The sequence below is a fragment of the Aulonocara stuartgranti genome (assembly GCF_965226115.1).
Source record: "Aulonocara stuartgranti genome assembly, chromosome: 11".
Taxonomy (NCBI): Eukaryota; Metazoa; Chordata; class Actinopteri; order Cichliformes; family Cichlidae; genus Aulonocara; species Aulonocara stuartgranti.
In genome coordinates, this window is record NC_138947.1 from 25,298,612 (window position 1) to 25,318,201 (window position 19,590).

General features: G+C 40.3%; 1 protein-coding gene across 3 annotated transcripts in view; it reads left to right on the forward strand.

Annotated features, from left to right (window-relative positions):
- grb10b (growth factor receptor-bound protein 10b) overlaps positions 1-19,590 on the forward strand; it is a 71,628-nt gene that overhangs the window by 46,062 nt on the left and 5,976 nt on the right. For all 3 annotated transcript variants that reach the window (XM_082552854.1, XM_082552856.1, XM_082552855.1), the window contains exons 6-8: positions 14,459-14,615; positions 18,456-18,571; positions 18,820-18,894. In XM_082552854.1, the coding sequence (XP_082408980.1) occupies positions 14,459-14,615; positions 18,456-18,571; positions 18,820-18,894 (348 nt within the window). The remainder of the gene's footprint in view (positions 1-14,458; positions 14,616-18,455; positions 18,572-18,819; positions 18,895-19,590) is intronic.

Genomic DNA, 19,590 nt, shown 5'->3' on the forward strand with positions numbered 1-19,590 from the left:
CAGGCAAAGCTTCTTCACTCTTCTGTTGTCTAAATTTGGTGATCATTGAATTTTAGCCTCAGTTTTCTGTTCTTAGCTGATGACCTGAAGTGGACTTTGGTTATAACTAGTTATTTTAGTTGCTGTTGCCACCGGTTGAGGCATCCTGGCCTCCTTCTTTCCTCTGACCACCTGCTTGTTCCAGAGAACTGCCATTGGATATTTTCCCTCTGACCATTTTTTGTAAACGCTAGAAACGGTTGTGTGGGAAATCCCAGCAGATCAGCAGTTTCTAAAATACTCAGACAGCCCATCTGGCACTAAAAACAAGTTACTAAAATCACATCAATTCTGATGCTCAGTTTGTGCATGTCAAGTCATCTTAAAAGTTCAAAATTCACACATTTTATTTAATTTTTTGATTGTTTGTTTTCAAAATAGTGATTAAAGAAGCTTCAAAATAATGGAGACTATAATAATATGTAATAGTTTTACAAGGTGTACTGTTTATTCCACGTATAAATGGATTGTCATTTTAATAAAACTCAGAATTCTTAGACGTCCGTTCTGTTGGTTGGAGGAGGAAAATAAACATAACAGTATTTAACCAGAAACAGCTGATGTATAAATAAAGGACATCAATCCATCCCACCTCTCAGCACTCAAACAAGGCATTCCCTGGCTGTTGCTTTCATGAATGTTGAAAATGCTCCAGGTCAAAGGGCAGATTTTTCCATTGTAAACTCAGAATGGAATGCTGCTGATGCCCAAACTGTTGGCCTTAATGTGTGGGAACATCTGTGGCTGCGCGCAGCTGTGCGTGTGTGTGCGCGCATGTATGCAAAAGTAGAGGTCTGTTGGCGAGGAGGGTCGTTTTTGTGTATTTGCACGTTTCTAACGCACGTACGGCTGTCTTTACGATAGGGGATCTGTAGGTTTGTGAGTGCTCGACAGTACGTTTATGTGCGCGCATTCCCGTGTTCTGCAAGCCACACTGTGCAGAGATCAAAGGTGACGCAGCGCCAGAAATCTGCTGGCTCACTCTTCCAGCTGCCAGCCTTGCTTTTAAGTGGATCTTAAAGTAAAACATGGAAAACACACACATACAGACACTTGTTGTATTCTGCAATCACTGGCGAGTTACATTTATACATTTGTGGTGTACGTGTGTGTGATTTGTACTGTTTATGTCTTTGTGATTATTTGTAACTCAGACTGGATGTTTTATTGTGCGTGTGTATAGACATGTGTGTTTGATGCATGTCTGCCTGTTGGCCTCATTATTCCTAACATTATATCTAGCCCTGAGCTCAAAGTGATGCTTTTTGTGGCAGGAGTAAAAATAAAATGCAAGGAGCAGTAACCCTTTGTGAGAACTCGTATGCTGACTTTCTTATTATTATATCTGTGAAATGTAATGATTAACCCAAGTAATCAAAGAGTTTTGCAGTTTATTTTTTTTAATTTTCTGCTTTGCTGATGTAATCGACTGCATTAAAACATATCCCAATAGCTCTCATATTAACCTCCTGTATGGGCGTGGCAAAGTAAATGTAATGTTCAATGGTAGGATTATCTTTTAAAGAAGGAACCTGAAAAGGCAGAAGTACCAAACAGACACTTGGGTACACTTCTGAAAATGTAGAGCAACCCAATGAGACATTTGTCCTGCAAATTCTGTGTGTATACACAATGAATTAAGTGAGTGGATTTGCAGTATTCAGTGCTGCAAAATACAAATTGTTTGGCACCCGCTGAACAAATACAACCTGGAGGGGAGCCAGCCAGGTTGCGGTCGAGTCTGGAACATCTCGTGTGTCAGCACCGCATTTATCCCGAGCCACTAAATGGAAACATGTCTCGGCCTGCTAGTGCCACACATGGATGAACGGGCACAAATGTACACACACAGCCTGTTTAATACACTGGCATGATTAGTTGGAGTACAAACAATAATTGGGACTCGGAACAGAGCAGCTCATCTTATTTCACAGCTGTATTAATATCAAGGGAAATGCTTAGAAAATAAAATGACCCACCATAATAAAGACCTCCTGAGATGAACTTGGTTTGTGGAAAAATGCAAATGCTTTACAAGTCTTGATCCAGCCCTCGTTTATTAATATTATGCTTCCAGCTAGACTCATGTGATCATTACTTCTCAAAGTCATTCAAAGTTTTTCTTTGGACACTGGTGTTTTCTGTCCAATCATTATGGCTGCCCATTTTCACTTAACACTGCTGACCTATGAATCATTAAAGCATAAAAAATTAACTCGTAATTAATCCCCAATTCTAGAGATGAACCAGTGTTGTCTGCATACACACAACTTGGGGAAAGAACCACATTTAAATTGTATCTTTAGGCACATTATTACTAGCAGCCTGTCACACATTTGTTTCATTTCTTTAGTTGAATCTATGGGAGAAAAAACATCCAGTTTGACAGGGATCAAGTTGTTGCTCTTTTGCACAAACAAGGTGATTTCCAAACTGAAAACCTGACAAATCTTTGTATTGTTTGAATTGTATAATACAATTTGAGGAAACTGGACAAGTCAAAAACGACAGAAGCGGCAGGCCTAAAAAAACAAACCCCAAACCATCTACAGCAGGTGGACAGCTTCTTAAAGTAATTTCTTTCAGAACTACGAAAAAATCCAACAAAGACCTGATATTTGTTGAAGCATTGTTGTTATAAATACTTAAAATAATCCCATATCAGCCATGGTGCTGCAGTATGATTAAAAGCACATAAAGTAGAGCAATAAAGATTAAACTGGAGGTTTGTGATAAAGTGTTTTAAGTACTTTTATTTTGAAGTTCAAGAGAAAGCGAGCAAGAACATGTTCGTTCTTGAGTAAGCCCAAGAATGAAGCTAGACTATCGCTAAACCGGAAGAGACCTCCAAGTAAATACTGATCCCTTTTCATCCCAGCATCCCTACTGTTTCATCAAAGACTTATGTTTTAGTGACGGATTTAGGAGGCATTTACTTTTTGGTGAGATTTGGTCCTTCCTTGGGGTTTTGGAAGAAAGCTCCAAGCGTTGCATATAATTGAGTTGTTTTTACTACCTCTCAGTATTAATTTTAACTGAATAATTTGTCTTTTAATGGGAGCATGGTGAGACCACCCAGGCACTGGAGGATGATACACCTTTAAGGGTCCATCTTTCACTCCTTGTCCCCGAAGCAGTGTAAGATTAGAAGCCACATTTCTCCCAGCTAAAAGGGCGGGATCATATTACTCCCACAACTAATGGGAATCCCTGATACTGTTTGCTTTCTGCTCTGTTTCTCAGTCTATACGTGATGGTCTGTGTCAAATATGTGTGAGAATACTTTCATTCATCAGATTATGATAACAGCTTAACGTGTAGTGCATGAAGCTTAACTAAGTATTTTTACATCATCAGGCCTTTTCTAGCACAAGGTTTTCAGGGAATGTTTTTCTTTCTTTTCTTTCTTCTTCTTGCACACATATTTCAAGGTGTATGTACATGTGTATGTATACACATGTCCGTTTGTTTATATCCGTGCGTCGCACATAGACAGCTGTGTGTTGCTGTCTGTAGGCATTTTATCTGGCTGAAGCTGAACAGAGCTGTTGGACTCATGTAGGTCATGAAGACTGCATTTCCCTCTCTCCTAGCCTTCCCCCGTTCGCTCGCTCTCTCCCTCTCTGTCTCTGACTGGGGAAAGTAGGACAGATCAGATTTCAGAAACTGCTGCTGTGGAAAGGCAAAAAAAGGAGAGAAGCGACAGGAGTATGAGGGAGGAAGAAATTAAAAGCTGCTAAGAGGGATAATTTAAGTATTGTTAAAGGGTTTTTTTCATTTATTTATTACATGAATTTGTTGCTAAGTTATGCTTTTAGTGTAAAAAATGAAACCATTTATCTCCCTAGATTGCAACAGACTGTTTGGATGTTTACAGACGGTGGTTAGCACTGTTGCCTCACAGCAAGGAGATCTTGAGTTCAATTCCACCATCAGGCCGGGGTCTTTCTGTGTGGAGTTTGCATGTTCTCCCATGTTTGTGTGGGTTCTCCCCGGGTACTCCGGCTTCCTCCCTCTGTCCAAAGACATGCACTTAGTGGGGTTAGGTTAACTGGAAACACTAAATTGCCCATAGGTGTGAATGCGGGAGTGAATGTGAGTGAATGGTTGTCTTTGTCTCTGTGTTGGCCCTGTGACAGACTGGCAGCCTGTCCAGGGTGTGCCCTACCTGTCGCCCTATGACAGCTAGGATAGGCTCCAGCGCTCCCTGTGACCCTGAAAAAGATAAGCGGAAGCGAATGGATGATTGAATGCCACTAGAACTGCTTTCCAAATCGAGGAGACGGCTCTTAAGTAAAAAATAAATGGCATGGAAAAGCCAGTTATGTTCTTTTGTTTGTTTGTTTTTTTTTACCTATAAGCATCCCTTGGAAGCTTTAACTTGGAAAAATGTAGACGATAGGGAAAATGACAAAAAGAAGGGAAACGCTGAAATCAACCAGCCTTCAGACCAACTTTTTTTCCCCCATTGCTTAAAGACTCTGATCCAAGAAACTTAAGAGACGAGTGCTCGACTCAAAAAGATGGCAATGGGATTTGTGTCAGCAATGAGAGAGAGAGAGAGAGAATGTGACAGACAGACACTGTGATCTTGATGTCTCCAGAGAAAACTCCCATTATTGAGGACAGTTTGTACAGAACGGAGGCACATGCTGTGATTCCTCTGAATGGGAAATCGTTGTTTGTACTTGCCTGTTATGCTATTAGTCTCTTTGTTTTTTCTTCAATCAATCATGCTACAGAGACCTGTAGCTTCCTCTCCCTTCTGTAGCGTAAAAATGTAGTTAGATTTTATAAAATTGTATGAAATGCAAATGAGAGGAATACACTCACGTCAGCTGGTCGTTTCAACTTTCTTCAGGGTAACAGTTCAACACTGTCACTGCTTGCCATACAACAAGTGGACCATTCTTGGTTTAGTGCCAAAATCATACTAATGATGTCATCCTTTGTTCATCCAATTCCACCACCCCCTCATCTTGCCCTCCTGCTGTAATTGGACATTGTGTCCAAATCAGCAGTGGTCTGAAAGCACATTTGCTCCCCAGGGTTTGATGGCAATCAGCCCTGGTGCACAATTAAGCATTTACTGCCACTTCTAATCCTGTTGGTAAAATATTTGACTCCATGCGGGGTGTTTCTCAGCAGGTGGTCACAGTAAATAGGGGGACTCCGTTCTTGCATCGTGGTAACCCAGTCTAGATGGCCTTCACTAAAGCGTGTTGCCATAAACTGTGCATGTTCAACCAATTTTTAATAGTGTGCCACTAAAATTCAAATGAACATTAGTAAATTGCATGGATTTTTACATTTTGGGTAAGCATAGTTTCCTCTAGTTTTCTTATCAACTTTTTTGGCATTAAAAATACACAAAATAACTGACTACGCTGTAGCTGTATTTCGGCAGTGGCTTTCTTTTGTAGCACGTACTGAATGAACAGTTCTGTCTTAAGTTTACGAGAGACAGAAGTAATGTAACGGCTAGCTTCGAACAAGACCCACGCTTTAAAAAAAAAAAAAAAAAAAAGATTACACATACCAAATAAACACACTTTTAATACATGTTAAATTCAGTCACGTTAATTACTTCTGTTACCGTGACCACATTTTATTGCCACTCCTGTAAACTCGTATTATTGTGTTTCTGTGGTTTAAAAATAATGCATTTAAAAACCGGGGCTGTGAGTTTTCCATTTAAAAGAAACAATTTGCTTTTAGAAAAGCAAGACTATAACAATGGGGTTTGTGACAAATAGTCAAATTACAGTAATTGTAATTTTACTTGACACATTTATCAAGTTCATTTAACTTGGCTGCTTTTATAACCCACTAAACTTGAATATGACTTTGACCTAACTAATAAAGTGCAGATGGGGTCTGAGGTGCTTTTAAAATGGCAACTAACACTTTAGTTGAAGTCAAAATATAACGTACCTTCCCTCTACCTTCATATTAATTTCCTGTGGCTGTTAAATACTGTTTCTTATCCAAATGTCTGACCTAAATTTTTGCTACATGGCCTGCTTTGCTAATTAAATTTGACTCAGTTCGGTTCTGGAATCCTCCAAGCTTTAACTTTGGGTCTAAATGGGTGTTAAGACTCCATTGTTTACAGACAGAGCAGGCTCTGTGGGCTAACTAACTGCCCAATATAGAGTGTATAGTCTTCTTCCTGGCTGCACAGTGGCAGAGATGGCAGCTTGCCACCATACTTAAATGTGTACAGTTACTGTGCACTGTTTCCTTCTTTGCTTCTCTCTATACATCAGTCCTCTTCATCATCTTTTTTCCTCTGTCTGTCTCTTGTCCAGTAAACCTTTTTTTTATTCTTGCCTTCTGGACTTTGCCCTATCCTGGCTCTGCTAAGCCCAGATAGGCCCTTTTATATCTTGGGTCTTAATTTGATGCTGTAATTGGATGGTGAGGGACCACTCACTATCCTTTCTTAGTGAGTCAGCAGAGTATTCTTGGCTAATGCCTCCCACTTATGCTGACTACAGGCATTGACCAGGGATGGCCAATTGTCCCAGGCTCATTCAGGTTTTTGTGCCTCCATCTCATCATCCAGACGTCAGTTTCCAGGAGCGCCCTGGACCACACACAGCCCTGCATTACAGTCAGAGGGGCTTTATAAGGCGTACTTGTTAATGGGAATATGGAACTAGGGTGGGTCGTGTGAGCCAAATCAGCCTATCAATGGCTACAGTTCTTCTCTGGCAACATGAAGGGCTTTTGTAAAACAGAGATGGCAGTTATACAGACGGGTGGCAATTAAAAGAAAAACCTGAACCCTTGACCCTTTGCTGGTAGTTTTTGTCCACTTGTGTGCTTAGAGGGAAAGGCCACTGAAAATCACTTTGAAGTTGACTTGACCTTTAAGAAAGCCTTTTATCAGTCTTCAGAGCTCAACCTGTAGAAACACATGTGGGATATTAGACCTACATCAAAGAAAATAACAGTCGGCACCATCATCAACATGACACAGCAAGGCATATTGAAGCTATTCTGGTGACCTAAAGCCTTACTAAGGCAATACATTCAAATGTTTGCATCAGCATTGTTGCGTCTTCACCAGGGTGTGGGGGGATATCCACACTAACTTGCACCAGGTGTTAGGGCTGCACGATTTTGCATAAAATGAGAATCACGATTTTTTTGGCTTAGAATTGAGATCACGATTCTCTCACGATTTTCTTTTCCAGTATAAATATTTATTGCACTTATTAACTGCACATCAACTTCGTAACAGTTGAGACTGAACATAAAAACAATAAATAAACATAAAACAACAAATGTCTCACGTTTTGTTGTTGCCGCAAAATGTTGTACTGCTTGAAATTCCGTCTCCACCGTTGCTCGGCGCTGCGTGTACAGAGCAGGTAGTGCAACAATAGAAAAATAGTTGCGGGACGGCACTGTGTAGCGTTTGTCTAGGGTGTTGATCATTTTCCTAAATCCCTCGTTTTGCACAGTGTTGATGGGAGCCATATCTTTGGTCAGGTGATAAGTGATATCCTCCGTAATTTCTTTGTGCCTGTGGGAGTTCGACGGGTATAGGGAAGCGCTGTATAAGGTTCCCGTTATTGATGTTTGGGTGGTTGACCGGGACGGATTTTCTCCTGTCACTTTCTCGTCATCCCTGACGTGTTCTCCGTTGTTTTTTCCCTGCTAATTTTAGCATCACACGGCACAGCTTCTGTACCACGTGGTATAAGGCTCCGCCCTTGTCATTTGTTGAGCAGGAAGAGTGAGCGCTTGTTTACTTGCAGATTACGTCCCGGATCAAAATGCCGGGACGTCGTCATCGTCTTTTTTTTTTTTTTTTTAAATCGTTGTCATTTGGAAATGAGATCGCACATAAGTATGAATCGAGATCGCGATTTTCTAACGATTAATCGTGCAGCCCTACCAGGTGTACAAATTCCCACTGACAAAGTGGTTTTGCATGGTTTCAAATCCATTGGATGTTGAATTTAAGTGCAGGAGTTTTTAATAGTCAGTGTTCCCTTGCAACACCTGCAACATCCACAAATGATAATACATGGACCCCTTCCAAAATTACAAAGATAAAACTATTTAAAATATGCATAGTTAAAAATGCCATAGTTAGGTAGCTCATGTAATCCAGAAGGTTGAGATCATATTAGTAATGACAAAGAATAATTGAGACATTTTATTTCTAATTCATCACTTATCTTTGATTACAGTGAATTAAATATGGATGTTGTTAGCGTCGTCCCCACTTTCCCTCCTACTGTTTTATGAACACTGACTCCTCTCCTATGGCACAGCTGTCATCCAGCCTGCCATCTTTTTTACCTTCTAACAAAACTTCCTGTATGTGTTGGATCTTAATGTGTGCAGGCTTGTGTGCCAAATGGCTAATAGTCTTTAGTAACTCCTGTCTGATGTAATAGCTTGTAATGTGTACGTAATACCAGTGGAACTATTTATAGAGCTGCAGCCAATTCTCAGAGATTGATGTGAGTGTGCGTGTTGGCTGCAGGGCATGCACACACATGCTTGTGTACATATTTCAGCTTTGCTTTGACCCAACTGTATTTCTCCAATTTGTGTCTAGCTGTATCTTTGGAGAATTCTGCATGTATGTTTGTGCAGATACTGTAATATACAAAAAAAATGGGTCAGTGTATATGAAGATGCATATATGAACACATCTGGTTCCGGTCTGTCTGGATTGTGTATATGTGTGTTGCTAGAAGCTTTCAGTCTCTCTTTGGGGGATTGCATCACGGGGCAGCTATCAGACCTGAGTCATCACAGAGGTTGAGAGGCCCTCTGAAAGCTTTCCTTCCTCTTTTCTACTATATGCACAAATTTCTTTTGGTCATACAGTTGTATGTTGTTTTTATGAACACTAAGGTATGACAGAAAAGGAAAATTTACTTTCAAACCAAGCCACACACTCTCGTAGCTCATTGGTGTATTCCTGACTGTTTTAACAGTGAAACATGTCCATGTGTTGGTTCTTTAGTAACATAAAAACAGATGCTTTTCCAACAATAAGTCATGCTGTTCTTGCAGATGCTGGTTATTATTTTCAGTAGTTAATCCCAGTTTTAGCTTCATCATGTGTCTAGAAAGCAACACAGGCTCAAATATAGACATGCATTCACTTGAATTTTTTAGGTGGTGCTGACGGTTTTACGATGTCTTAACTTGACAAGGTCAAAGTCTATTAATGCCGTTAGTGATCATGATTGATTGATTACAACTGGAAGTTTCTCTATGCCAGGTAAGGGTTTGTTGGACAGCACTCAATGGACTGACCAATACTCGGAACAATGGGAACGCCCAAAAACCTTAAAGTTTGAGTGAAACTTAGAGCTGCCCACATCATAAAGACAAATGCTTTTTGGTGAAGTTTTCTGGTCAGACTAGACAAAGACTGAGCCATATGGCGACAATGACAAAAGGTATGTTTGGAGGAGTAAATGTGAGGCTTTCAAACCTAAAAACACTGTACTGACTGTTAAGCGTGGTGGAAGCATCATGTTCTGGGCCTGTTTTGACACTAATGGAATTGCAAAAAGTAGATGGAATCATAATTATTCAACTTTACTTTACATCAGCAGGTAGATGGTCGAAACCTTGACACTACTGGTTTTTCCAACAAGACAACAATCTCAACACTCAACATTAGGCTTCTTGAGTAGTTTTCTCAAAAGCTGATTTCAACCCTGTTGCAAAATTTGTGGACTGTACTTAAAAGCCAGGAAACCAACCAATTTAAATTAACTCAATTCTGCCAAGAAGAGTGTCCAAATATCAAGCCAGAATTATGCTATGAGTTTGTTGATGGTTACTAAACTTACTAAGCGATTTTAACATAATATTAGTGGAGGTCTATGGTATGTACAACTTTGACCCTGTGTGGATTAGAGAAAATGCCATCAGTCTAGTAACTGGTGATTTCTGGTTGATTTGCATAGGTGTGTGTGTGTGTGTGTGTGTGTGTGTGTGTGTGTACCAGAGTACCACCAGCCATGCATGGTTTCAAAAAATATTTGTTTACTTGGCAGTTTTGTTCAGTTTTAGAGTGATCTTAATAAAACAGGTGCACAGTCATAGAATGTAAATTGGCAAAGATGGTGATACAATGCTTTTAAATGGTTAGTGCAAAGGAGTTCTAATTTACCAAAAGAAGAGCACTTTTGTTGACCCTCACAGCCCTAATGTGCAAGGTTTAAAAAAAAAAAAAAAAAAAAAACCAACAACAAAACAAACTCGCTACTAAACAGTTTGATTAAATCACATGTATGATGCGTGCAGCCTTCCTGGGACTTTCCTTGCTTGCCAACAAACTGTGACGTATGCATGGGAGTGTGTCCTGGTCTCAGTGAGGGTGAATGCAGTGACAGTGAGGGGGTGTGTGGGAACAGCTGTGCAGGCTAGAGACGGTTAACAATAGAGAGCTTTCATACTACACATTCTGCTGCAGCGTGTCACCAGACAGTCTCTTTCTCACTTCCCTCTGCTTCCCACTCGTTTTCCTTCACATCTCACATCCGTCTGTCTCTTTCTCCCTATCCCACACACACTCCCACATACTTGCCACTGCCCATGTTCAATCATACACTTCTCCCTTGCTCGCTCACTCTCCCCCTGTCTCCCCTCTCTCCCAGCCTTACTCTTTCCCGCTCTCTCCCCAAAGTTTCCCGCTACCACTTTAACCACTATTTCCTCCTTTCTTCCGAGGAACTGTGCTCATTTTGTCATCACACCTCACCCACACATGTATAAGCACACGCATCCTGCTTTTCCCAGAAGAAGTAAGGGGGGGGGAAGGGGAAGTTACTTCAAGGATAAGGTAAAGCTCCTCTTGCCTTTCCCAGACGGGGTGTGTCAAAGCTTTTGTCTGTCTGATGCTATATTAAATATCAGAGTTGAAAGGAGCGGTGTGATGTGTGTGTGTGCATGTGTGCAGAAGTCTCTAGCTTTTTTGTTCTTTAGAGAGAAAGAATGTTGGCACAAAGCGAGCCACTACGGGAGAAGTAGGAGGTTGGAGTGCTGAAGTGCCAGCCCAGGTCTGTTTCATTTCATTTGCACTGTAATGAGTCTTGTTACTGCTGTAAGCTGGGAGTTAAAAGTTAAGCCACATAAAGGGAGGAATGCAGGTAAGAAGGGAGGGAAGGTGAACACAAAAGAAGGAAAAACGGACAAGCCTCCGAACGTTCACGTAAAAACTTGCGAACATTTTGGAACGAGAGGAGCAATAAAGAGAAACTTTTTTGGGGGGGGGGGGGTTGTTGTCTTTGTCCTCTTCACTGTGCCGCACTCTTTCCAAACGTGCCCCCTCTTGCATCGAGCTCTAAAAAGAAACTTAAGCACAGATCGTCAAGAGGTCTGAAAAAGTTGGCTGTGTTTGTGCATGACTGTGCGTATGTGTGTCTACTTGAGTGCCTCGGAGGGAGCGTGTGTGTGTTGTGTGCGCGCCTCGGTCTGTGTGGGAATGATTACATCAGCCTGCTGCAGCTTTATGATTGGTTAGTGAGCGTGTGGTTTGATTCAGTGTGCCTCAGAGCCCATGGCTGAGGCTGTAACCCTTTGTGAGGGAGAGAGAGAGACAGAGCATAGTTGTCAGACTCAACCGGCACTGGAAGCACTCTACTGTACCATCCGATTGCCGACTGCTTCAGTGTCTTCGTCCTGTGCGCTGTATACATACCGGCATTAGGTCACACAGACAGTTTGTTCTTTTCCTTTCCTTTCCTTTTTTTTTTTTTTTCCTCCTTTTTTCTTTTTTGGAGACTGCAGTCTACAGATAGACTTGAGGACTAGCCTCATGACAGGTAGCACAACTGTCAGCTGTTGGCATTCAAATTGGTACCTTTCTTTCTGGAGGACACAGGGCGACAGAACAGCGAGGTTTTCTGTCTTATTGACTATATTGGAGTGAGTGCGCTTATGTGAGTGTTTGTGGGAGCCGATTCATTCCGAAAATGCCTTCGTGTTCCCCGGACTGCTGCCTATTGCGGGCCGTGGAGGTAAGACCCCTCTTCCTGTGTCTCATTTCTCTTTTCGCCTCCCTCTCCTCTTTTTACAATTTAAGACATTTTCTCTTTGAAGTACTTTCACGTTAAACCTGAGGCAGGAAATGTAATGTGTAAATACTGTTAAGGCCGAAGACATTTTTCTTTTTTTTTTTTTCCCTTTTCCAAGATGTGAGCAGAGCAAAAGGATCCAAATACGTCAGCACCCTTGAAAAGGGGTATATGCTCCATTGCGTTTCATCTTAAACATCTTTGATGGGCAGAGTGCCTTAGGCCTGGCTTGTGCAAACTGTGATGCTATAAGCTGGGTATTTGCTCAGGAAGAGAACAGAATTTCTTTGTCATGATATTATGTGGGAGGCATGCATACATGTGAAAGCTTAGCCTACACAGGAATCCAGCCTACTAAGGGCTGCATTTGTCTGTAGGTTAAGTAGGTTGCTCTAGTTTCTCTGGGGGCCATTAGAAATGTATCAAGTAAATGTTAACACATGTTGTCCTGTTTATTAAAAAAATGGCTCTGGGAACTTGGACTGTCAAAATCCCCTGGATTATGTGGTGGAATAAAAGGCTTATCCACAGTATAGATGTAGTGCTACTAATGCTAATATTAGACGCCTGGATAGTGATGGTAGGCTCTCACACAGATGGGATATTAGAGGAAGGTTTTAGCTGTTCAGCACCTCATGCATTATTGCTGTACAGCAATATATAGAAAGATCATTCCAAAGTATCACGAAGCATTGCAATACTAAACAAGGCAAAACAGGTATTCGACAGAACATCACTTCATATTCTCTACTGTTCACTGGTTTCACCATACTTAAGCTATTGTGCAGAGGTCTGGGGCAATAACTATAAAACCACATTACATTCACTTTTTACTCTTCAAAAGAAAGCAATTCGAATCATCCACAATGCAGGTTATAGGGAACATACAAACTCACTATTTTTGCAGTCTGAAATATTGAAAATTGACGATATAGTGAAATTCCAAACAGCACAAATTCTATTCAAAGCAAAAAATAAAGAACTGCCAGGTAATATTCAGAGTATGTTTTTTTTGAAAGAAGGAAGTTATAATTTAAGGGGTTTTTGTAACTTCAAAACAATGAAGGTACGTACCACAAGAAAAGGCTTTTGTGTTTCTGTTCAAGGAGTGAAACTATGGAACAAACTGAATATGGAATTAAAGCAATGTCCAAACATAAAACTGTTCAAAAAGAGTTATAAAAATATGATCTTCTCGATCTATAAAGAAAAGGAAAATATTTAAATTAAGTGAATGTCTCTATTTAAAAACAAACAAACAAAAAATTCATGATGTGATATTATAGTATATAGTATATCAGAAATCTGTTCACTATTTTTATTACAAATTATATCAGTAAGGAAGCTGACTAAATATTAACTGATAATTTATGGGACAGGGGTGGGATTAAATAAGTGTATACTTCTTCCCACTCCCTTTCAACATGTAAATTAATCAGAATGTTTTTTTGTATGTAATTTGTATAGTATATTTTTTTTTCTCTCATTTCTTTTCTAAATGTACTTGTATATTGTTCACATGTTGAAATAAATTACCAATCAATCAATCAGTGGAGTAGATGTGTTTACATTTTATGCAGAGGTGTAACAGCGCTCCAAATTTGTTTGTCCTTTTTGTTTCGTACAAAATAAAAACAAATTCCACCTCAACCATCTCCAAATATTACAACCTTCCCCAAACGAGCATGCTTTTAATAGAAATATGGGTTTTATTGATATTATTTATTTTTGAGCTGGCTAGAGTACTATTACCAACGTTCATGATGCTACTGTGTGAAATGTGTTATTAAAGAAAGTAAACAATTTAACAACAGTCAGTTCGAGTTAAGACAGTTTTGTTTGAGGTTAAGCTGGAAAGCACAGTGTTCGTATTCCTCATCTTTTATATACTGTAACTTAAAACTGTGCTTACTTCTCTTTGAGCTGTGTTCAGTACGTACCCATTTGGACCGGCTTTGTGTTCACAAGAGCGGACACTTGTTATGCACTGGAGTGTATTTGCTTTTGTATTACATCGACAAGTTGCTATAAGAAAATCTCATCTGTTATTTCTAACGCCACAATTACCGTATAGTTTTGAATGTCTGTTCTTTTCTATTGTGTGCCGTAATTACAAGGCTGCGTATGCTATAGTGCATAAGGTGCTATATGAGAAACCGTATTGCAGTGTTTGAGGAAAATTGCTGGCTTCACCCACCTATTAGACTCTAGTGTTCAAAAAAAGGATTTGTGTAAAAGTCACGATGGGTTTACTGTAAAAGTTTCTTCTCACTTTTTTTTAGTATTTCGTTTGTCAGACTACCTTCATGTGATTTCTGTTCACTCAAACTGAAACCTTGGATTTCTTGTCACAGATTGTGAAGATCTTCAGTGAAGACGGCATGGGTAAAGTTGTGGAGATCCCAGCCAACATGACAGCCAGGGACCTGTGCCAGCTCCTGGTTTATAAAAGCCATTGTGTGGATGACAACAGTTGGGCACTTGTTGAACACCACCCACTTCTAGGGCTAGGTAAGGAACAGAGCTGTAGAAGCCTGAAAACATTCTCAGTCTCATACACAGACACACATACCCGTGAGCACACATGAACAGGCACATTTTCCCACACAGAAACCCATGGGCTCATGGGTGGGCTCAGACTTGCAATTCAATCACTGAGTTACAGGTGCATTGATATTTATGCATGCATGCATGCATGCCCGTATACTTGGCTGGACAGTTGAGGCGCTGATTCTTACCCAGGCGTGTATTCAAGCATGAGTGCATGCTAGAAAGCATATGCATGCATGAAGCCAAAAATTCCATTGATCTTATCCAGTATCACGCAGTGGCTGTGTGGAAAGTTGCAGTAGCCGATAGGAGGGTTATTTTAGTACTGACAGGTTAATTATTTTCACATTCAATAGAGAAGAGACAAAAGATTATTTGGGGAAGAAATATCTAAAAGAAAGCTCAAAACCGAGCAGTTAAATGAGAGCAAAAGACAGTCTAATCTCCATGTGTGCACGATTACATTAAAATCAATATCTTGAGGTTCTTTTAGTATGCTTTTGATTGTTGTTTAATTTTTGAGAAAGTAGTTCCAGTGCAGAGTAATTATATTGGACGTCCTGATATTTTTAACTCTGGCAGACTGATTTAAGATCAAATAAAAACAATACAAAACAATCATAATGGGAATGGACAAAGAATCCAGGACACTTCCACCTGTCATTATGAGCCCTGATCTATTTGTTGGGAAATATTTTGACCTAAAATGTGATTACAGTTGATACGGTTTGAGAGGTTGGTGGTTATGTGTTAGCAGATGGAGTTGTTTAAAGCTTTTGTTACTAGACCTGCTATTGTAACTGATGGAGAGGTGAAGCCAATGAGTGCACCAGATGCTGACCTGATGGGGATGATTTTGCTGCTCATTAGTAGGGACATGTGTAGTGTGTTATACTATATGTTCTTCTTGTATTTAGAGGTAAACACTGCTGAAGTTATTCAAAAAGGTGGAAAGAAGGTAACGCAGTGCGGCCGACTTGGCTTAACATTTACCCCGATTTGCTAAAAAGTATAAGAATGTGACATTTAGTTTCGAATACTACCAAACTACTAATGTAGCATTATAAAGACACAGCTCTATTTTAACTTGGTGCTGCATTAAGAAGGCCGCAGAGGTTTACATTTATGTCCGGGTGATTTTTGTGCTAGACTCAGCAGTATAAGAGGGGCTTTGGAAGGTTGTGGCCAGCTGACTGTTTAAGAAAAAAGGAAAGAAACCCCCGAGGAGGGGGCAATTATAAAGCACTTATGAGAGACAAGTTGAGCCTGTGCTCTCTGCTCATGTCTGCACAGTTGAACAGATGTGGGAGAGAAGGGGGTGTAATTTTATATAGAGCTGCATGTCTGGAAGTGAAGTGCACAGTAGACAGAAACACGGTTTAACACACAAAAAAAGACATTTAATTTATGAACCAGTAACTTGTGTCAGTATATTTGTGTAGTTTTATTTATTTTATTTTTTTGTGCTAGCTGTTAATGTTGTCAGGTGAGGAAACTTGGAATAATACGATCTGTTCTCTGCAAGTAAAAGTCCCAAAGCTCTAACCTTACATTTCACCATCTATCATGATCTGCTTACATTTCTCATCACTCCTGCCAGCACCTTGCTGCCAAATACAGTTAAGTTGGCTTATTGTGAGTGACATCATTTTTGGCTGGGAGCCCTTTATTCTGTTCTGGCACACCTGTACTGCAACGCTGTTCTTTTCAGGTCTGGAATTGCTACTTATCATCTCCAGTGTTTAGACGTTTCAGTAAGTGAGACGTCAGCGTGCCGTTTGTTAATGTTATACTTGCTTCACTCCATTTGTATGTGTGTTCTTAAAAAAAATCAAAGTAAGCTCAGTGTATGCATCACAACACATTTGCTGACACATTTCCATATATGTGGCTCTCGTCAGTATTTTTGAGTAGCTAACAGATGTGCTTAATTGCTTGTCACAGGCCATAATTACATTTGTTTACTTTATTCTCCCTCAAGTATTGATTTTGGGTTGTTTTTTTTTTTTAATAGCCTTGTGGCCATAAAAGACAAAATTGCATTTGTGATAAATGCAGTTAAGTATTTGATGGAACGTTTTAATATCCAAAACTCGGTTCGGTAGCTGTTTGCTGATATTTAATTGCGTGAGAGGTGCCGGCCACTGTAATATGTGCATTAAATATTTCTTTCATATAGTGAAATTGAATTGTAGCAGTATGTGAGACTCCTGCCTCCATTTGCGTGCGCACCCCCGCTTTATGTCGGGTCAGCACACGGCATGTGATCCCGAATGTGTGCACATGCAGTTGGACGGTAGACGAGAATAGATGTTTCCGGGAGTCTAGAACAATACAGTGCCTATTCCTGCTGCCCACTCTTGCTATGCTGCTGAATGGCCCTTTTGAGATAAGTAACACTGACCTCTGCTAGTGGGTTTGCAAAGGTTAACAACTATCAGGCGGGGAGGTGGGGCTGCCAGGGTGAGTCACGGTCACGAACATGAGTGACTCATCAGACAGGCAACAGGATTAAACGGAAAGAGAAAGATGAGTCGTGACAGAGTGGAGATTGTGGCCGCGGGGGTAAAGAGGAGGGGGCTCATGGAATGAGATAATAATGTGAGATGAGTTTACTGAAAAATTGCTCTCGAGTATTCCTTTTTTTACATGAAAGAGTTGTCTGATCTGGTGTCTAATGGTCCTCAAAAAGTTTGGTAAGTTCCACTATTTAATTAGATGCACTTGAAAAGGCAGGATGTCTTTAATTTAAGACATGACAGGACTCGGAGGCTGTAACCGTGTGACTCATGTTCCGGTCCAATGTGTCACAATCAGAAACTCTAAATCAGCAGGACCTCTGACTCCACATTCCTTCAAGGACACTTTTAGTTGATTCGCAGATTTAACCATTTATTTAGTAGCACTGAGAGGCACTGGGCACGAACCAATAAAGCACATCTGTAGTTTAGTGATTTATATGGATATATACTACATAGGGAATATATAAACATACATATGCCAGGAATCACTACAGTTTGATGCTGTGAGAAATCCTATTGTGATTCCATTCTAATCTGAGATTCTATTCGGTGCTTAATTGAACTGTCAGATGTACAAATACTTACATTTGTGGGATTAGCATAAAGTATTTGTATATCCCATATAGATGTTGGCACTCAGTGCCCTAAGCAATATTTATGCAAAGTTTAATCAAGATTGGTCCACTCGTCAGCGACAGAGATGGGGAACATACGGACATATGTACATTGCAATTATTATAATGACATCCTGTCCTTTTTTATCTTGGGAAAAGAGGAGATGACATCATACTGCTTCTATGTTTTGTTTTTGTTTTTTTTTAATTTAGACCAAATGACTGCGATTGATTCCTTTCTGGCTCTGCTGTGTAGTAGTAGTAAACACGGTTACTTCTAATTGTAAAAGATTCCTGGTTTGAGCACGGAAGGAGACGCAAACTCACAAGCTAGCTAGTGTACTCCTCATGCCGGTGCCAAGCCTGTACAAATGGGAGGGTTTCATTAGGAAGGGCATCCGGCGTAAAATCTGTGCCAAATTAAACATCCACCGTGGCAATCTCCTGGGAAATAAGGGAGCAGCCGAAAGTACCCCACTGAGTTTTTGTTTGTTTTTTTTTCTCCCCCCTTTAAGTTTAATTTCTGGTTTACAAGAAATGTTGATGACTAATATTTCTCTTGTTTAATTATTTAAGTTTGGTGCGAGGGTGTTTGTGAGATGTTGAAGATGTTTTCGGCCAAGCTTGTGAAATTAGCTTGACTTTCTCTTCCCGTCTCCTCTCAGAGCGCTGTCTAGAAGACCATGAGCTGGTGGTTCAGGTCCAGGCCTCCATGAACAGCGACGGTAGATTCCTCTTCAGGAAGAACTATGCCAAATATGAATTCTTCAGAAACCCCCTGGTAATTATTTTTCCTGACACACTTCTTTACTTGCCACGTCACTCGTGACGGCATCTTGTTGAAATACAGAGCCTGTAAAAACAGCAAATTTGAGCCAACTTAACCTTGCAGATTATTTCATAATTACAGCAGACTGCAATAATGAAAGTAGTCACCTGTGCTTCTGTCACAAAATCTGACACTATAATTATCGTCACAGTATCTGTAATTCTGCCTCTCTCTCTCTCCACACCTCCTTCTTTGAACAGACGTTTTTCCCAGAGCACATGGTCGCGTGGTGCCAGGAAACTAATCATGCAATTCTACCATCTCAGCTCCTTCAGGTACGTACAGCTCACACACGCTGCAGTCTCGCTGCTCTTCTTAACACGCAAACAGTTTCGTTTTCAGAGTCAGCACCTGCTACATACATACTGTACAATCAAGCTGGCATACCTCACCTCTGACCCTTAGACAGTGTGTCTCGTCAGAGCCTGCAGTAATAACTAGTGTTGATCCCCTGTTGACACGACTGTCTCGGCGCACACCACAGGTCCGGCTCTTGTGATGGATGGAATTAAGCCATCAGAAATAGAACGCAGAGTTTCGGATCTACCCTTGTGCGGTTGGGAATTTTTATTTATTTATTTATTTTTATTTTATTTTTTTTATTGATTGAAATACGAGCAAAACACAGCTGAATTGAATTTTTTTAACAGTGTCTTTTAAAATGTACAGACAGCGGAATGAATGATGGGGCAAAAAATAAAATATCTTCTAAAACATTTACCTTTTTAATGTTGTGGGAGGTTTGGGGTGGGGGCAGGTTGTGGACTGGAGGATTATGATGGTAATTCGGTGAGCCGCTTTTGTGAAGGAGGCTGGTCGGATATATTAAGATGCTTTTTTTTTGTCAAAGCTGTAGTAGCAACCAAAATGAAAAAACTTGATAGGTTTGCTGAAGTTTTTTAGTGGACTTTCTCTAATGTAGTTACAAATATGTGCTGTCGTTTTAATTTGCAGTGGGTGTGTCCAGTGGC